Consider the following 13,243-nt stretch of genomic DNA (forward strand, 5'->3'; position numbering starts at 1 on the left):
ATCTTCTTCGAATCCCCCAAGACAGCGCCCCTTACCAGCAGGAAGTAGTTTGGAAAGAACGACGCCCAAATTCCCAAATATTGTGTATATATGTTTGTTTTCATTTAATTGGACTTTGTTATATAAAATTAAATAAAAAATACTCTATATGCATAAAAAAAAATAAAATGGATCAGCAGGTAGAGACACTTGCCACTGAGCTTGAAGACCTGAGTTCAGTTCCTAGAATCCTCATAGTATGAAGATAGAACCAATTCCTTTGTACATGCATATGTACATGCATACATATGACACACAGAAAGAGAGAGTGAAAAATTACATCTATGGAAAATGTGTACAGGTTATATGCACTTATTATGCCACTTTATATAAGAAACTTGGTGACTACAAAAAGACCTGTAACCAACCTCCATGGATACCAAAGGATGAGAAGATACACAATTTCTTCCAACTCAATAAGCCAACACACACACACACACACACACACACACACATACCAAACAAACAAAAAACTGTCTTAAGTTATACCTAAGAGGTAAAATAAATAAACCTCTTATTTTTAAGGCTATCCTTCCTACTTCAATTTTTAAAAATTAATATTGTACCATACCCTTAAGTAACTCAAAATCAGAAACATTTTCCTTACATTTATTCAGCTCTACCCGCCTAACGTTAGCCAGCAATGAATGACTCTCTCCTCTATATTTTGTCTTCAATAGATGTGACAGAATGCCAATGCCTCTTTTAAGGTCTCTCACATTTGAGGAAAAGATGGTTTAGTTTTTGAGATATCCCCCATCAACCATCACTTCCCGCTGCGCTGTGGAAAAGGCAACAGGGTGGAATGCCAGAAAAGAAAGACCTGTTGCCCCCAAGGCCCATAACTGGGAATTTGTACAGTCATTGCAAACAGGAGAGACATTTCATGGTGAATCAATGGAAGAAGCCACGAAGACTCAGAGGGTCATCTCCTGCATAACCCAACCCTAGCCCCCAGCACCATGAAGACACATCACACACCTTTGTTTATTTTCATTTTTACCATATTGTTCCCTTAGTCCATCTTATGCATCTGATTTCATGTGTGTCTCAATGTTTTCTTTTTCCTATCTGCATGTGTTATGGTTTGAACCTCTCCTTCCCAAGACTTCGACTATGTTTCCAAGCTTCTCTTTTGGTGTACAACCACTACAGGTGATATAGTGTAAATCTTCCAATGGCTTCCTCTCTTTAATGTGAATGAAATTTGCATGTCTCAACTTCTTTTGTTGTACAGTGAGTTGGTTTATTTTTGTTTTGTTTCATTTAGGTTTGGGGTTTTTTTTGAGATGCCAACCTTTCCATGTAACCCAGACATATCTCAAACTTCAAGGATCTGCCTGCTTCCATTTCTCTAGTTGTGGGATTACAAGCAGGTGCCACATAGACTTATTTATTCATTCATTTATTTATTTATTTATTTAGGAGGTGGCTGTGTGTCAAATAGATGTTTGTATTAGTGTCCTACCATGCTTAGCTTCTACATCCCTTCACATCCTGCAAACCCTTCTCAACATCAGCACCATTCGCTGGTGTCACTCTTGAGCTCCGGAGACCCACTCAATAAATGCTGCCTACGTGAGAATGAGTGAAAGTGAACCAAATAGAGCGAATGATCCCCATTAAGTGATTCATAACTTAGTTACCACCACCACCAACCACAACAACAATGCTCCACACCCAACAGCACACAAATATCTGCTAACAATAGTCCCTGAGGCCAAAAGCAAATGGGGAGTGTGGCATGGTACCCATGAGTACTGGGGGCCTCCATTCCACCATGGACAACTTCTAGAAGGTGTACACCACCAAGGCTTATGTAATTACCCTGCGAGCCTCACACCAGTTCTTGGATGTGAACAGCAAACACCTACCTAGCAAACCTGGAGCTGGCATGGTGATAAAGAGATGTGCCTCTGACACGGTAGGATAGGATATGTGGTGAATAAATACTTCACCTCTACCTAGGCATATGGACCTGTATGGGCATCTTAGTGTAGGAAAAAAGACAAAGAATGAAATGGAATTTGGAAACCCACATGGAGGCGCCTTTTCTCACTAGTCTTCCACCATCTCCACTGTACAATGGAATCATAGCACCATCTACCTTAAGAGTTTGCCTGAGGATGTAATTTGGAGACAGGGAGAAGTACCCACTAGTCTGCACTCAGTGAGGGCTCAGCAAATGCTAACTGATACCATCTTACTGTTCTTTTTTGCTGTGAGAATCAAGAGATGAACTGCAGCATGAATCTATGCCAACCTACCAAGTGATATAAAGTCCCTAGTCCTGGGCTGTGGAGACAAATCTTCTAGCTCTGGTGCCCTGGCAGCTCCTGAAGACACCTTGGTGACGCGAGAAGCTCCAGCTTTGGTCCCGGAAGTTTCCACCAGAATGCCCTGGGGCCCTGGACGGCTCTCGGGAGGGGCGGGAGGTGCCAGGGAAGACAGCTAGAGAGAAACCGAGACCTACCTGCTCTCACTGCACTCCTTCCGCTCCCTCACCCTCAGCCACTTGCGGAGCAGGAAGCGCTTTCGGCGCGGGGACGCGCTGGGTGTGGAGCAGTTGGACCACGGGGTATCCTCGTCGCTGGAGGGCGTAATCTCAATGGACGGCAGCTGCAGGAACTCCTTGCCCGGGGCTAGAACGCCGGGTAGGTCCGGGGCTACCAGCCCGGCCTCCAGGCTCTGCTCTTGCACATTCTTCATCCGGCGCATTTTAAAGCGCCGGCGGCGGAGCGTGGGGGTGGACGAGCTGGACCACACCGCGCTGCCCTCGGGCGCGCCCTGCGGCTCGGGTACTTGCAGGGCGGGCAGCTGCAGGTTCTCCATCATGTTAGCCGCCGGCATCGGGGTCCCTGGCCGCTGCCCGGTGCCCTCCACCTGCAGCCTGGCCCGCAGCTCCTCCTCGCGGCTCCCCACTCCGGGGCCGGTGGCACTATCCGCTGTCACGTTCAGCGAACAGCTCGAGCCTGCCAGTGTATCAAGTTCCTTTTCCTGGAGCGCCGCGAGGAGGGGACTGGTGGGGACGCCGCCTCCTGCCGTCTAGAACTTTTCGGAGCGCTCTTCCTCGCGCAGTCCGCCGCGGGAGAAGCGACCCCGGACGTAGTGACAGGCGCCTGCCAAACCTCGCCACCCGCCTGCCCTCCTGGGGCTCCCCTCGCGCGCCCGCGTGTTTGTCTTCCGCTGCGCTCGTTCGCTCTGCTGCTGTCTCTGCCTTAGCGGGACTTGGCGGCCCAGGGCCCCAAGGGGCTTGCGCTGTAAACTCTCAGTGGTTTGCGTTCAGCAGACTGCGTTGGGAAGCCGGCTTGGCGCTGCAGGAGAGTGGAGGGCTGGAAGAAGAGGCAGTGGTAGGAGGGAGAGGAAAACGAGAGAGAGAGAGAGAGAGAGAGAGAGAGAGAGAGAGAGAGAGCAAGGGAGACACTAGATAAAAGCAAAAAAAAAAAAAGAGGAGGCGGTGGAGCTGGGGGTTGAGGAGAGAGTAGGTAGCTATCCTGAAAGGACACGCACAGGCAGCGACAGCCGTGTAATTGTACACGGAATCCCTTGGGGAGGGACTCTACCTCCAACTCAAGGCTGCTCCAATCAGCCAAATGAAATAGGAGCACAATCCAAACTTTCTCAGGGCAATGATTGGCCAAGCAGCTCTGGTTAGTGAACTCCCTGTTTTTTGGTTTGTTTGTTTTTTTTTTCCCCCTCGGGGGAGGGGAATCAATGGATTCAGCCCACGCTCTCAGACCACCCAAGACACAGGGTTGAGGGAAAACTAAGGGACTTTTCAGCAGAGCCTCTCTCTCTCTCTCTCTCTTTCTCTTCTTCAAAGAGACATGTATTCTTTGAGTTCGTGGAGTGCTGACCTGGAAGACTGGGCATAGTCCAAAGAGAAAGGAAGGTTCCTGGAGGCTGCTTCCAAAATGGCAAGCTGAGGGCACTTGACATGACACAAAGGAGAGACAAAGGACTGGATGGAAAGACACAGGACACACGGGACCAGTAAGGAAATGTCTTCCCCTGTACATGGTGGGTGACCCTGCCAACAGTATAGGCCCATTCTAAGCAAAGGCAGCATGCCCTCAGATCCCAGAGTCAAGTGCATCCCTGAACATTCTGAGTCTTTCTGATGCTGCTTCAGTCTGCTGGGGCACAGGGGCTGGGTCACAAAATCTGCTGTGGCCCTAGGCCTCTGATGTGAGACATATGGAACAATCCCTCTAGTATATCAGTGTGCTACACCCCCTTGCCTAGTGTGCCTTAAGCTGTAAAAGGTAGAAGTGATCTGCTCTGGGAAGACATTCTTTGTTGGATGGAACCTAACCTGCTGGGGCTTGACACTTAATGATCCCACCTGGAAGCAAGGCATTTGCCTCTTCAAGGGTAAACCATAGGGAACAACAAAGACCCCACTACAAGGTCTACAATTTGACCCATTCTCTTAGGTGCCATTTGTTAGTCCAGTTTCCCTTTGGGGAAATAAAAATCACACCTTCAAAGGTCATAAAAAGTCACTGCAAAATGAAATATATCCCTACAGGTCAGTAAGACATCTTAGGTAACAGCTGGCCACATGTCAGACTGTCATGTCCTGTAATGACACATGGGGGGGGGGAGCTTGAGACATCCTGACATTACACAACCTCCTTGAGGCTGAAAAAAAAAAAAAAAAAAAAAAAAAAAAAGGAAGTGCATCTGACTGAATAGCCAAGGCCATATCCATCTGTTGGTGATTCCAGAGTATCAGTCCCTTTTCTGACCCTTCCTTCACATCCGGCTGCTGGCTTGAACTGATATGCTCTCGTATCACTCACTCTATTTTAACTCCTGCTCATAACAGAAGAAGAAGCCACTTTCCATCAGGTGTCAGGCCTGGCAAAGAGCAGGAAAGCTCTTGGGCTCAGAGCCTTGGCTGCCACTCTAAGGAATCAACTAAGGATCTACATAGTTTGTTTGCTGTCTTGGATCTCCTCCATTGAGGAACATTTTGTAGAAGTTCTGACAACTTCCCAGTTCAAAGAACTTGACCCTTAGATGGGCTGTTGATATACGAGAGCATAGTCTCCATGCTTAAGGGAAATGGAGCACTACCATACATTTAGAGGCCAAAAAATTGGTCAGATAATTTGAAGGGTACACCACACACACACACACACACACACACACACACACACACACCTCATAGGCCTTCTGAATGTAAATGCATCGATTTCAAGACGAAGAAGAAGAACCACCAGCTTTTTCCTCCCATGGACTTCAGCCAGGTGTCCCATAGGAGAGTCTACACCTAAAATCCTCTGAGGTTTCAGTTAAGCTCTGGGCACAGTAGTGGTTGAGAATAATTGTTTACATTTTACCTGGCCTGAGGGAAAACCTTTGCCAGACCAAATCTAAAAGGGTCTTGCTTGCAAAGAAGCAGATACCAAGAGCATCCCTTGTCCTTGACCTTGTCTTCCACTCACTTCCACCCGCAGCCTCTTCTTTCCTTAAAGCTTTATCCTTTTCACTCATCAAATCCCCAGGCAAAATTAGGACTTCAAGTTCATCCTCACTTACAAAGAAAGTTTGAGGCCAGCCTGAGCTTTAGAAGGACCTTATCACAACCAACCAAACAAACTAACTAACAAAAAGAAAACCACACCCCACACCCCCCAGCCACTGCAACTGTCTCTGTTTGCTTTGGAACACAGAGAGTTGCAATTGTCAGCTGTTGTCCCCTCAAAGCTCACCCAGAACAAGCCAGATATTTCTTCCTTTGAACCTTTCCAATGTTCTTTTTATTTGTATATGACCTTCAGGCTTTGTAAATGGTTCTCATACATCACATTCCATCTTCCCAGTGACCTTGCTAACATAACAGACGTTACTACCCTCTTCTTGCAATAATGAAAGTGGGAAGAGCTACAGAAGCTTATCCAAGAACTCCCATGAATGACAATGACTAAAATGGCAAGGGCAGAATCAGGCCTTTGGAAACCACTGTAGAGGCCAGGAAAATCATACAATGAACATCAACTCAAGAAGGTAGTGCCCTGGTAGTTCCAGATTGTAACTGTTCGGTTCCAACAGCTGTTTCACAAGTAGGCAAAAAGAAGCACAAATCTTGGGGGATGACAGTTTCCCAAAGCAACTGATGGAGGGTATCATAGCCAAAAAGTACACACAACTCCCTTTCAGACTTGCACCCTCCCCTCCCCACATTTCCTGTCTCTCCTATTGACTCTAAATACCACCTCAATTCTCAGACTGACCTCATCTGAGTGTGTGCTAGGGTGGGGGTGGGGAGAGGGCGGTTGTTGCAGACAGATGGTGTCCAGAATATCCTAACCCCCAACCTCCAACCCCACCTCTAGGCCTCCAACTTTAAATGAATGGGTCTCATATTACCAAGTGACTGTTGTTTATTCTCAGCTGTACCGGCTCTCCTTTCCTGTCGACACAGGACACCCAGCACCTGTCTATTACTTCTGGTGACCTGCAACAACACAGTACATTATCCAGAAAACCAACAGCTTTGAGGCTAGAAGTCCCCTGAATACACACTTAGATGAGCATGCTGTGAAAACATGCAGTCACGCACCAACCCAGCATCTGTCCAAGTGCATGGACAAGAGCAGACCAGGAATATGTGAGCAAACTTGTGGCTTGCAGGAAAGCTGGAGATGAGGATAGAAATGTAGCAGATGCTGCAACAGCAATGGGCAACTGATCCCCTCTAGTTTCTTCTTTTTAAATTACTGCATACTTCATGCAAAGGGCAGTGTGGGGGATTCATGTTCAGTGACAAACATTTACCCAAGGTTAAGGCCAGTGAACGACTGGAATGCATGGCTAAGCCCAGTTAGGAGTGGCTTTCTCCTTCGAGCTTTAAAAGGTAACTGGAGCTTAGTTAGAGGCTGTGGAAGAAAACAGATTATCTTTTAAAGACCCATATCCGTCCTACCAGTGTGAGGATCTAAAGCTCAGGTTTTCCACTTTAAAACAAAAGCAATTTGGCAGGCACTTGGCTCATCCCTGAGGAGGCTCAGCACTGGGGAGGCTGAGGCAGGAGGATTCAAAATTCAGGTTCAGACTGAACTAAATAGAAAGATCCTGTCTCAAGTAATTGGGTGAAATGATTCAACGTATGCCCCACCCCCTTAAAAATTTGGTCTGAAAAGACTGTCCTTGGCTGCAGGCCTTTTGATCGCTGACCTTCCTGCCATTCACAAGCTGCTTCCCAACCTTGCACAGAAAACTAGAACCATGGAGACCAATGACTAGTTTAACAGGAAGGACCAAGGCATAGAGAGTAAGGGAATAGGAGCACAAATGGAGAGAGTCACTGAATTCTGCCTTTCCTATGTATATTCTAGTTTCTGAATTTTCCTTTCACACCCCCTACCCCTTAGAGGAGCTAACCACTTAGGAAGCATACGGAGATTGGCTCAGTGTGTAAAGTTGCATGCCAGAAAACCTGACCACCTGAATTTTGGGCCTGGGACCTACATGGTAAGAGAGAACTGCCTTCTGCAAGCTGTCTCCTGACAGCTGTGTGCATAACAAATACACAAGCACTCACAGGAGCACATAAACAATCTCTCTCTCTCTCTCTCTCTCTCTGTGTGTGTGTGTGTGTGTGTGTGTGTGTGTGTGTGTGTGTGTGTGTGTGTGTGTGTTTAAGTCAGAAAGAACCATGCTAACTTTGTGTGTCTGGAAAAGCACGGTAGAGTATGAAGGCAGCTCTTGCTAAATACAATCTAAGTCAACCACAGCAGAGCAGCCACCAAGTGCTGGGGGACCTTGATGGAGAGCCTTCTCCTGAGAATAGAGGGTGAGGAGTGCTCGCAGCCTTGGGCAATGTACAAATTTGGCAGAGGCTTGCTTCCATCAGCCTTCACAGGAGCTTGGGTGATCTCTAACATCACCTGGTCATCCTGGGAGAAGGGCAGCCACCAGATAAACCCTCCAATTTCCTAGCTCCTCAGTGGAGATTTTGCATAACATTTGGCTGCCCTTCTCTGTGACATGTAATATCAAAGTACAGGCAAATGCCATCCCTCTTGTCTCTTAAGTCTTGCAAGGACAATCTTTGTGCAAAGCAGGGCTGGCAACAACTTCCTAATGTCACCCCCATCTTCCCCTTGGCTGGTCATACCATTTCTAGGTAATACAGTTGCATTCCTCAGAATCAACATAGAACATTCCCTCTGGAGCACTGATTACACTCCAGTCCCTTTCTGTCACTCACCATCAGATTGGATGTGGCCATTTCCCACCTGCGTACTAAAGGTCTTGACTAGCAGCTTTTTCCTGGCATGCTCATGTACTCTAGAACCACAGCAACCGCTTAGAACAGAGCTTGGCACATAGGAAGCTATTACCCCAGCCTCTACTGTGTCTGATTGCATTTATCATCTCCTTGTTAGAAAACAGGACTATTTGTGTTGATCTTCCATTCCAATTAATTTATACAAGTAACTGTGAAATCAGAGCACTACATAAACTCCATGTTGAATGCTGGAGACAGTGCAAGAGAAATCAGATGCAGTGAATGCATGGGGGCACACTGCCCAGCAAGTCAGGATGAATCATACGCAGATAAGATGTGAGTAGAAAGATGGGCGTATTTTAACTAGAGGGAAATAGGTAGTCCAGACAGGTCCCGTGGAAGAAATGGTATTTAAAATTCAGAGAGCTAAGGAAGAATTGTTATGAGTTCAAGGCCAACTTAAGCTAATGACTTCTAAGCCAACTTGGGCCACAGAGTGAGGCTTTGTCTTGAGAAAAAAAAAAAGGCTCAATAATAAAATAAGTAAATAAAAATAAGACCATAAGATTCTGAGTAATGAAGCCATGGAGGAGTAAAAATGGTGTTTGCAAAGTAAAGGGACAGGTTGGAACCAATGAAAAGATGTCCTAGGAGATGAAGGAAGACAGATTCATCTGAGTGTCGATGTTAGATTTTATTCCTTTAACAAAAAGATACAAGTTAAATGTGTTTTGTTTGATTTTTTTCTTTTTTGGTGATTTTTTTTCCTTCCAATTTTGGTGGATAGAATAACATTAAGGACTTACTACTGACCTGTATTTAGGAGAATATTAACTCTGATAACACTTTGAAATACATATTAGGAAAGGAAAGGACCAATTAGGAGACTATCAGTTGATCATTGTTTAGGGGTATTGAATTTCTGGATAGCAAACAGTTCGGGTAAAAATCTGGGTGAAAATCTGAAACCAGGCATGGAAATCAATGGACTGAGAGGAGCTGAGAGAGGAAAATGGTCCTGTGTGGAAATTTGTTCAGAGCCATGACTTGGAAGTCAAGTAAAATAAGGAATCGACATTGCTCACATGGCTACAGCAAGCCAGGCACCAAGAGATGTGTTTCATGCTCAAAGCACTATGTGGTGTTCCCGACAACCCTGGCAAATTGCTTTCAAACACCCATCTTAGAACACTGAGAGGGTTATACTGTGATGCTTGCCCAAGTTCATACGACTTCCAAGTGGGAGATAGGAGTAAATTTTAGTTGGGGTCTCTCTACAGCTCATGTTTTTATTCCCAAAAGATTGAGACAATTCCTTTACATTTGATAATTAGGTCTCTCATGACCTCTGAGGCAACAATTTCAATGGAGTAGCAAGAGAAGAAATGACATTGCTATAGGTTAGATAGTAAATACAGGTAATAAGTGGCTAGACTGCAAAATTAGATTGTTCTTCCCAGTAATGGGTAGAAGACATTCATTCATTTCCAAACCATTCTTTTTAGTCAGTGTTTGTTTGCTTGTTTGAGAAAAGGTCTTGCTGTGTAACTGGCCTTGAATTCATACCCTCCTGCTTTAACCTCTTCTAGTACCTGGAGTTACATTGTGAGGTGTGTGTGTGTGTGTGTGTGTGTGTGTGTGTGTGTATGTGTGTGTAGGGGTAGGGGCAATAATGGTTTGTGTTTTGCTGCCACTCCCCTTTTAAATTGTGTATGTGCCTCATTGCTGAGAGATGTTATGTTTCAAAAGAACAAAATGTGACTGCATGATTATGTCATTTAAAATGGAGTTCTGCTTATACCTGCTAAGAAAATTGAAGCTTGGTGGTGTACCTGGTAATCTAACAAATCAATCAAAAAAGCATTTAATATTCCCAGACTCTCAGCACATGTAATAGTAGGTACTAAAAAGAGGATTTTTTAAAATTTAAGTTTGTGTAGATGTACTCTTTTCTTCCTTAAAATATTTCTTTTGAAAGCTCATCACAGAAGACTCTGGCTTTGGCTGCTTCAAATCTGGAGGGGGGCAGGAAAGAGCAAAAAGCCAGTCTCAAAAGTGCAATCTGAAAGGAAAATCCACTTGGATAGAAATATGTGCCAAATGTAGTGTGACACACAGCAGAAAGATACCAATCCAAAGAATGTCATAAAGGCAACTATGTAGTCCAGGGCTGCAGGTTTGTAGAGGAGATTTCCAGGTAAATGGAGGAGTAGGTGTGCTTCCAGCAAAGATGCTGAGGCAGACAAAAGAGTAGGCATGGTTTAGATCCAGTAAAGAATACTTTCATTGGAAGGTGATGATTTTTCAGCTTGGTAAGGTTGCAGGGGAGTGCTGAGAAACTCTGAGGTGAGTCTGGCTTTAAAAAAAAAAAAATGACCCTGATCACAGAATCCCAGGATAGTGAAGGGGAGATTTCAATGATCTGGTTCAACCACTACTCCTTGCATATTTTGGCCAGTAGAAAACCAAGGCACAGCAAGGTGATGTATTCTGCTGAAACACAGGGACAAAACTGAGCTTTACATATAGAGTTTTCTACATGCTCCTTGAAGTTAGAGGCCAGAGTTACAAGGTTAACCCTTTCCAGAAGGCTCTTAAGCTGTAGGGAATGATTTCTTTTAAGCAACTGAATAACCAACCAGTTTTTCTTTTAGTTTTAATGAATACTAAGGCTGTTCTCTACTGCCTAAATCAAAAAACAGTAGCCGATCTTCACAGATAAGCAAGCCAATACCTAGGACTACTTGGATGCCATGCTCCAACTACTTGTAGAGCTATAACAGAACTCTTGTAACATTTTATCCTGAGATACAACACTGAAATAAGTCTAGAGACAGGTGCCTGACTTGCTCTGCTAGGATAGGATACTACATTTGCTGAGCACCAGGGACAGTCTTTATATACTAAGGCCAAGCAGAAACTTTAAGTCATTTTTGTTACAACACGGGAAGATGTTGAAGACAACTGGGCTCAACAGATGATTTTCATCATTGGCTTTCATAACTAATTCCCACTGCATAATGAGTCATTTCTCTTTCTGCAAGCCACACAGCTAGAGGGAGTATCTGTAAACAATTCATTCCCATACAGGTCTGCATTGGCTGTGGCCTTCTGCCTATCAGCTTCTACTTTTCAGGAATATTCCATATGCATCCACCTTGGCAACCCTCTGCCCCAGAGCTGTCCCAAAGGCAAGCATCCCTGGCTCCTTCCTGGCAGTTATGACTGAACCACTGTGCTCACATGTCACATCCATGCCAGCACCCGTGCAGGATTTTACACAGCCTGAAACTGAGACTCGGGGAAGTGAAGGCCGAAGTTTCTGCTGTAGATCTCAGAATCTCCAAACTAGAAGAAATTTCTTTAAGTAATAGTGGTGTATGAAATACAGATTTAAGTCTGGGGCAGTCCCAAGGAATCACCTCAGTGTAGGAGTTTGAGGCCACTGGGCAACAGGAAAAACAAAACAAACAAAAAAACATGAGAAGAAAAAAGCAAGCTAGATAGACTTCCAGGTATGGACAAGGTGGCCCTGGATTCAATTCCCACTACTACAAAAGAGTTTATATTAAAAATTATCTTTTAAAATATAAAGCAAATAGTATATTTTACAAAAATAATTGTTTATTTGAATAGGCAAAATTTTTAATTAGCAACTTGAAGGACTCTCATTAAATAACATAGAATGTCTACACTGTGAACTTTCAGTGTATGTCATTAAATGCAGACTGGACTTCTGGGTATCTATCCAGAATAAAGGTAGCCTTACTTCCTATTCCCTTAGCCACTCCCTGAATGAACAGGGCACCTTTGGGAGATATTAATTCTGTCTAATAGTTGGACTCCCCCCCCCATTTTGTGTTTGAGACAGGTCTCCCTATGAAGCTCTAGATGGCCAAGACAGAACTCTCAATGTAGATCAGGCTGGTCTGAAACTCACAGAGAGCCACCTGAGTGCTGGGATTAAAGCTGAACATTTTTACAGATATTCCTTAGGTGATAGAATTATAGCCCTAAAAGGAACATTAGATATTTACTGCAATGCTTTCCCTCCTTCAGTCCTGTCTCACAGATTCATGATGAGAAACGGAGACACTAGCAGTGTAAATCTTGACCAGTGACCAGAAGGCTGAAACTGGAAACTCCTATGTATTGATCAAACATCTTTGGATCAAAACCTACCTCAGTAGCTTCTAGTACTGTTTTCTGAAGTAGCATTTTGACTTCAAAAATAATTTAAAGCAAATTGTACACAAGAGTTCCCAACAGTCACGTTGTCTTCATCTACATACATCTACCCCCCTCCTCCATAAGCCCACACAGAGTAAGGAGTAAGCTGAGCACTAGCACTGTTGGGAGAGTGAATCCCAGTGTGTCAGTGTGAATGTTTAGCTTTGCACAGAAGATCTAGTGGCATGCTTCTCTGCTTTTGGGAAGATTCCCTTTGCATGACTAGAATGCCTTTATGTAGGAAATTCCCCTGATGCACTTTAGTTTTCTAATGTTTTTTATTTGTTTGTTTGGTTGGTTGGTTTAGTTTGGGGTTTTTAGTTTTGTTTGTTTGTTTGTGTGTGTGTGTTTGTTTGTTGTTGTTGTTTGTTTGCTTTTTTTGTTTGTTTGTACTTGCAGGGGCTGTGTGCACATGCCACAGCATGCTTTTGGAAGTCAACGGTCAGAGGATCAATTTTCTCTTCCAAGCACATGTGAGTTCTAAAGTCAGTCTTCAGGCTTGGAGGTCAGTGTTTTTACTCACTGAGCCATCTCTCCATCTCACTAATCTTTTAAAAGTATTAGTTGATATTCTATTATCATTATATTTATTTATATTAAATATTACAACAACTTTCTTGAAACAACACTGCTTAATAAAAGTTACCAGTCAGTTACCAACTTACATGTTCTACCCTGTGAGTTTAAAGTAAATGTAGGACACTTAGGCCTTAAAACAAATTAAAAGTTCAC

The 13,243-nt window shown here is 44.3% G+C and overlaps 1 protein-coding gene across 7 annotated transcripts in view; it reads right to left on the bottom strand.

The window, feature by feature from the left end:
* The window catches only part of Gramd1b (GRAM domain containing 1B), a 181,302-nt gene that overhangs the window by 167,167 nt on the left and 892 nt on the right, over positions 1-13,243 (bottom strand). For 4 of the 7 annotated variants that reach the window (XM_051197136.1, XM_051197138.1, XM_051197137.1 and 1 more), the window contains exon 1: positions 2,513-3,150. The exons of the other annotated variants lie outside the window; for them this stretch is intronic. In XM_051197136.1, the coding sequence (XP_051053093.1) occupies positions 2,513-2,889 (377 nt within the window). In that variant the 5' untranslated portion in view covers positions 2,890-3,150. Of the gene's footprint in view, positions 1-2,512; positions 3,151-13,243 lie in introns of those variants that run through there. 7 annotated transcript variants of the gene reach the window in all.

This window comes from Phodopus roborovskii, unplaced genomic scaffold (genome assembly GCF_943737965.1).
Source record: "Phodopus roborovskii unplaced genomic scaffold, PHOROB, whole genome shotgun sequence".
In the NCBI taxonomy this organism is placed as follows: Eukaryota; Metazoa; Chordata; class Mammalia; order Rodentia; family Cricetidae; genus Phodopus; species Phodopus roborovskii.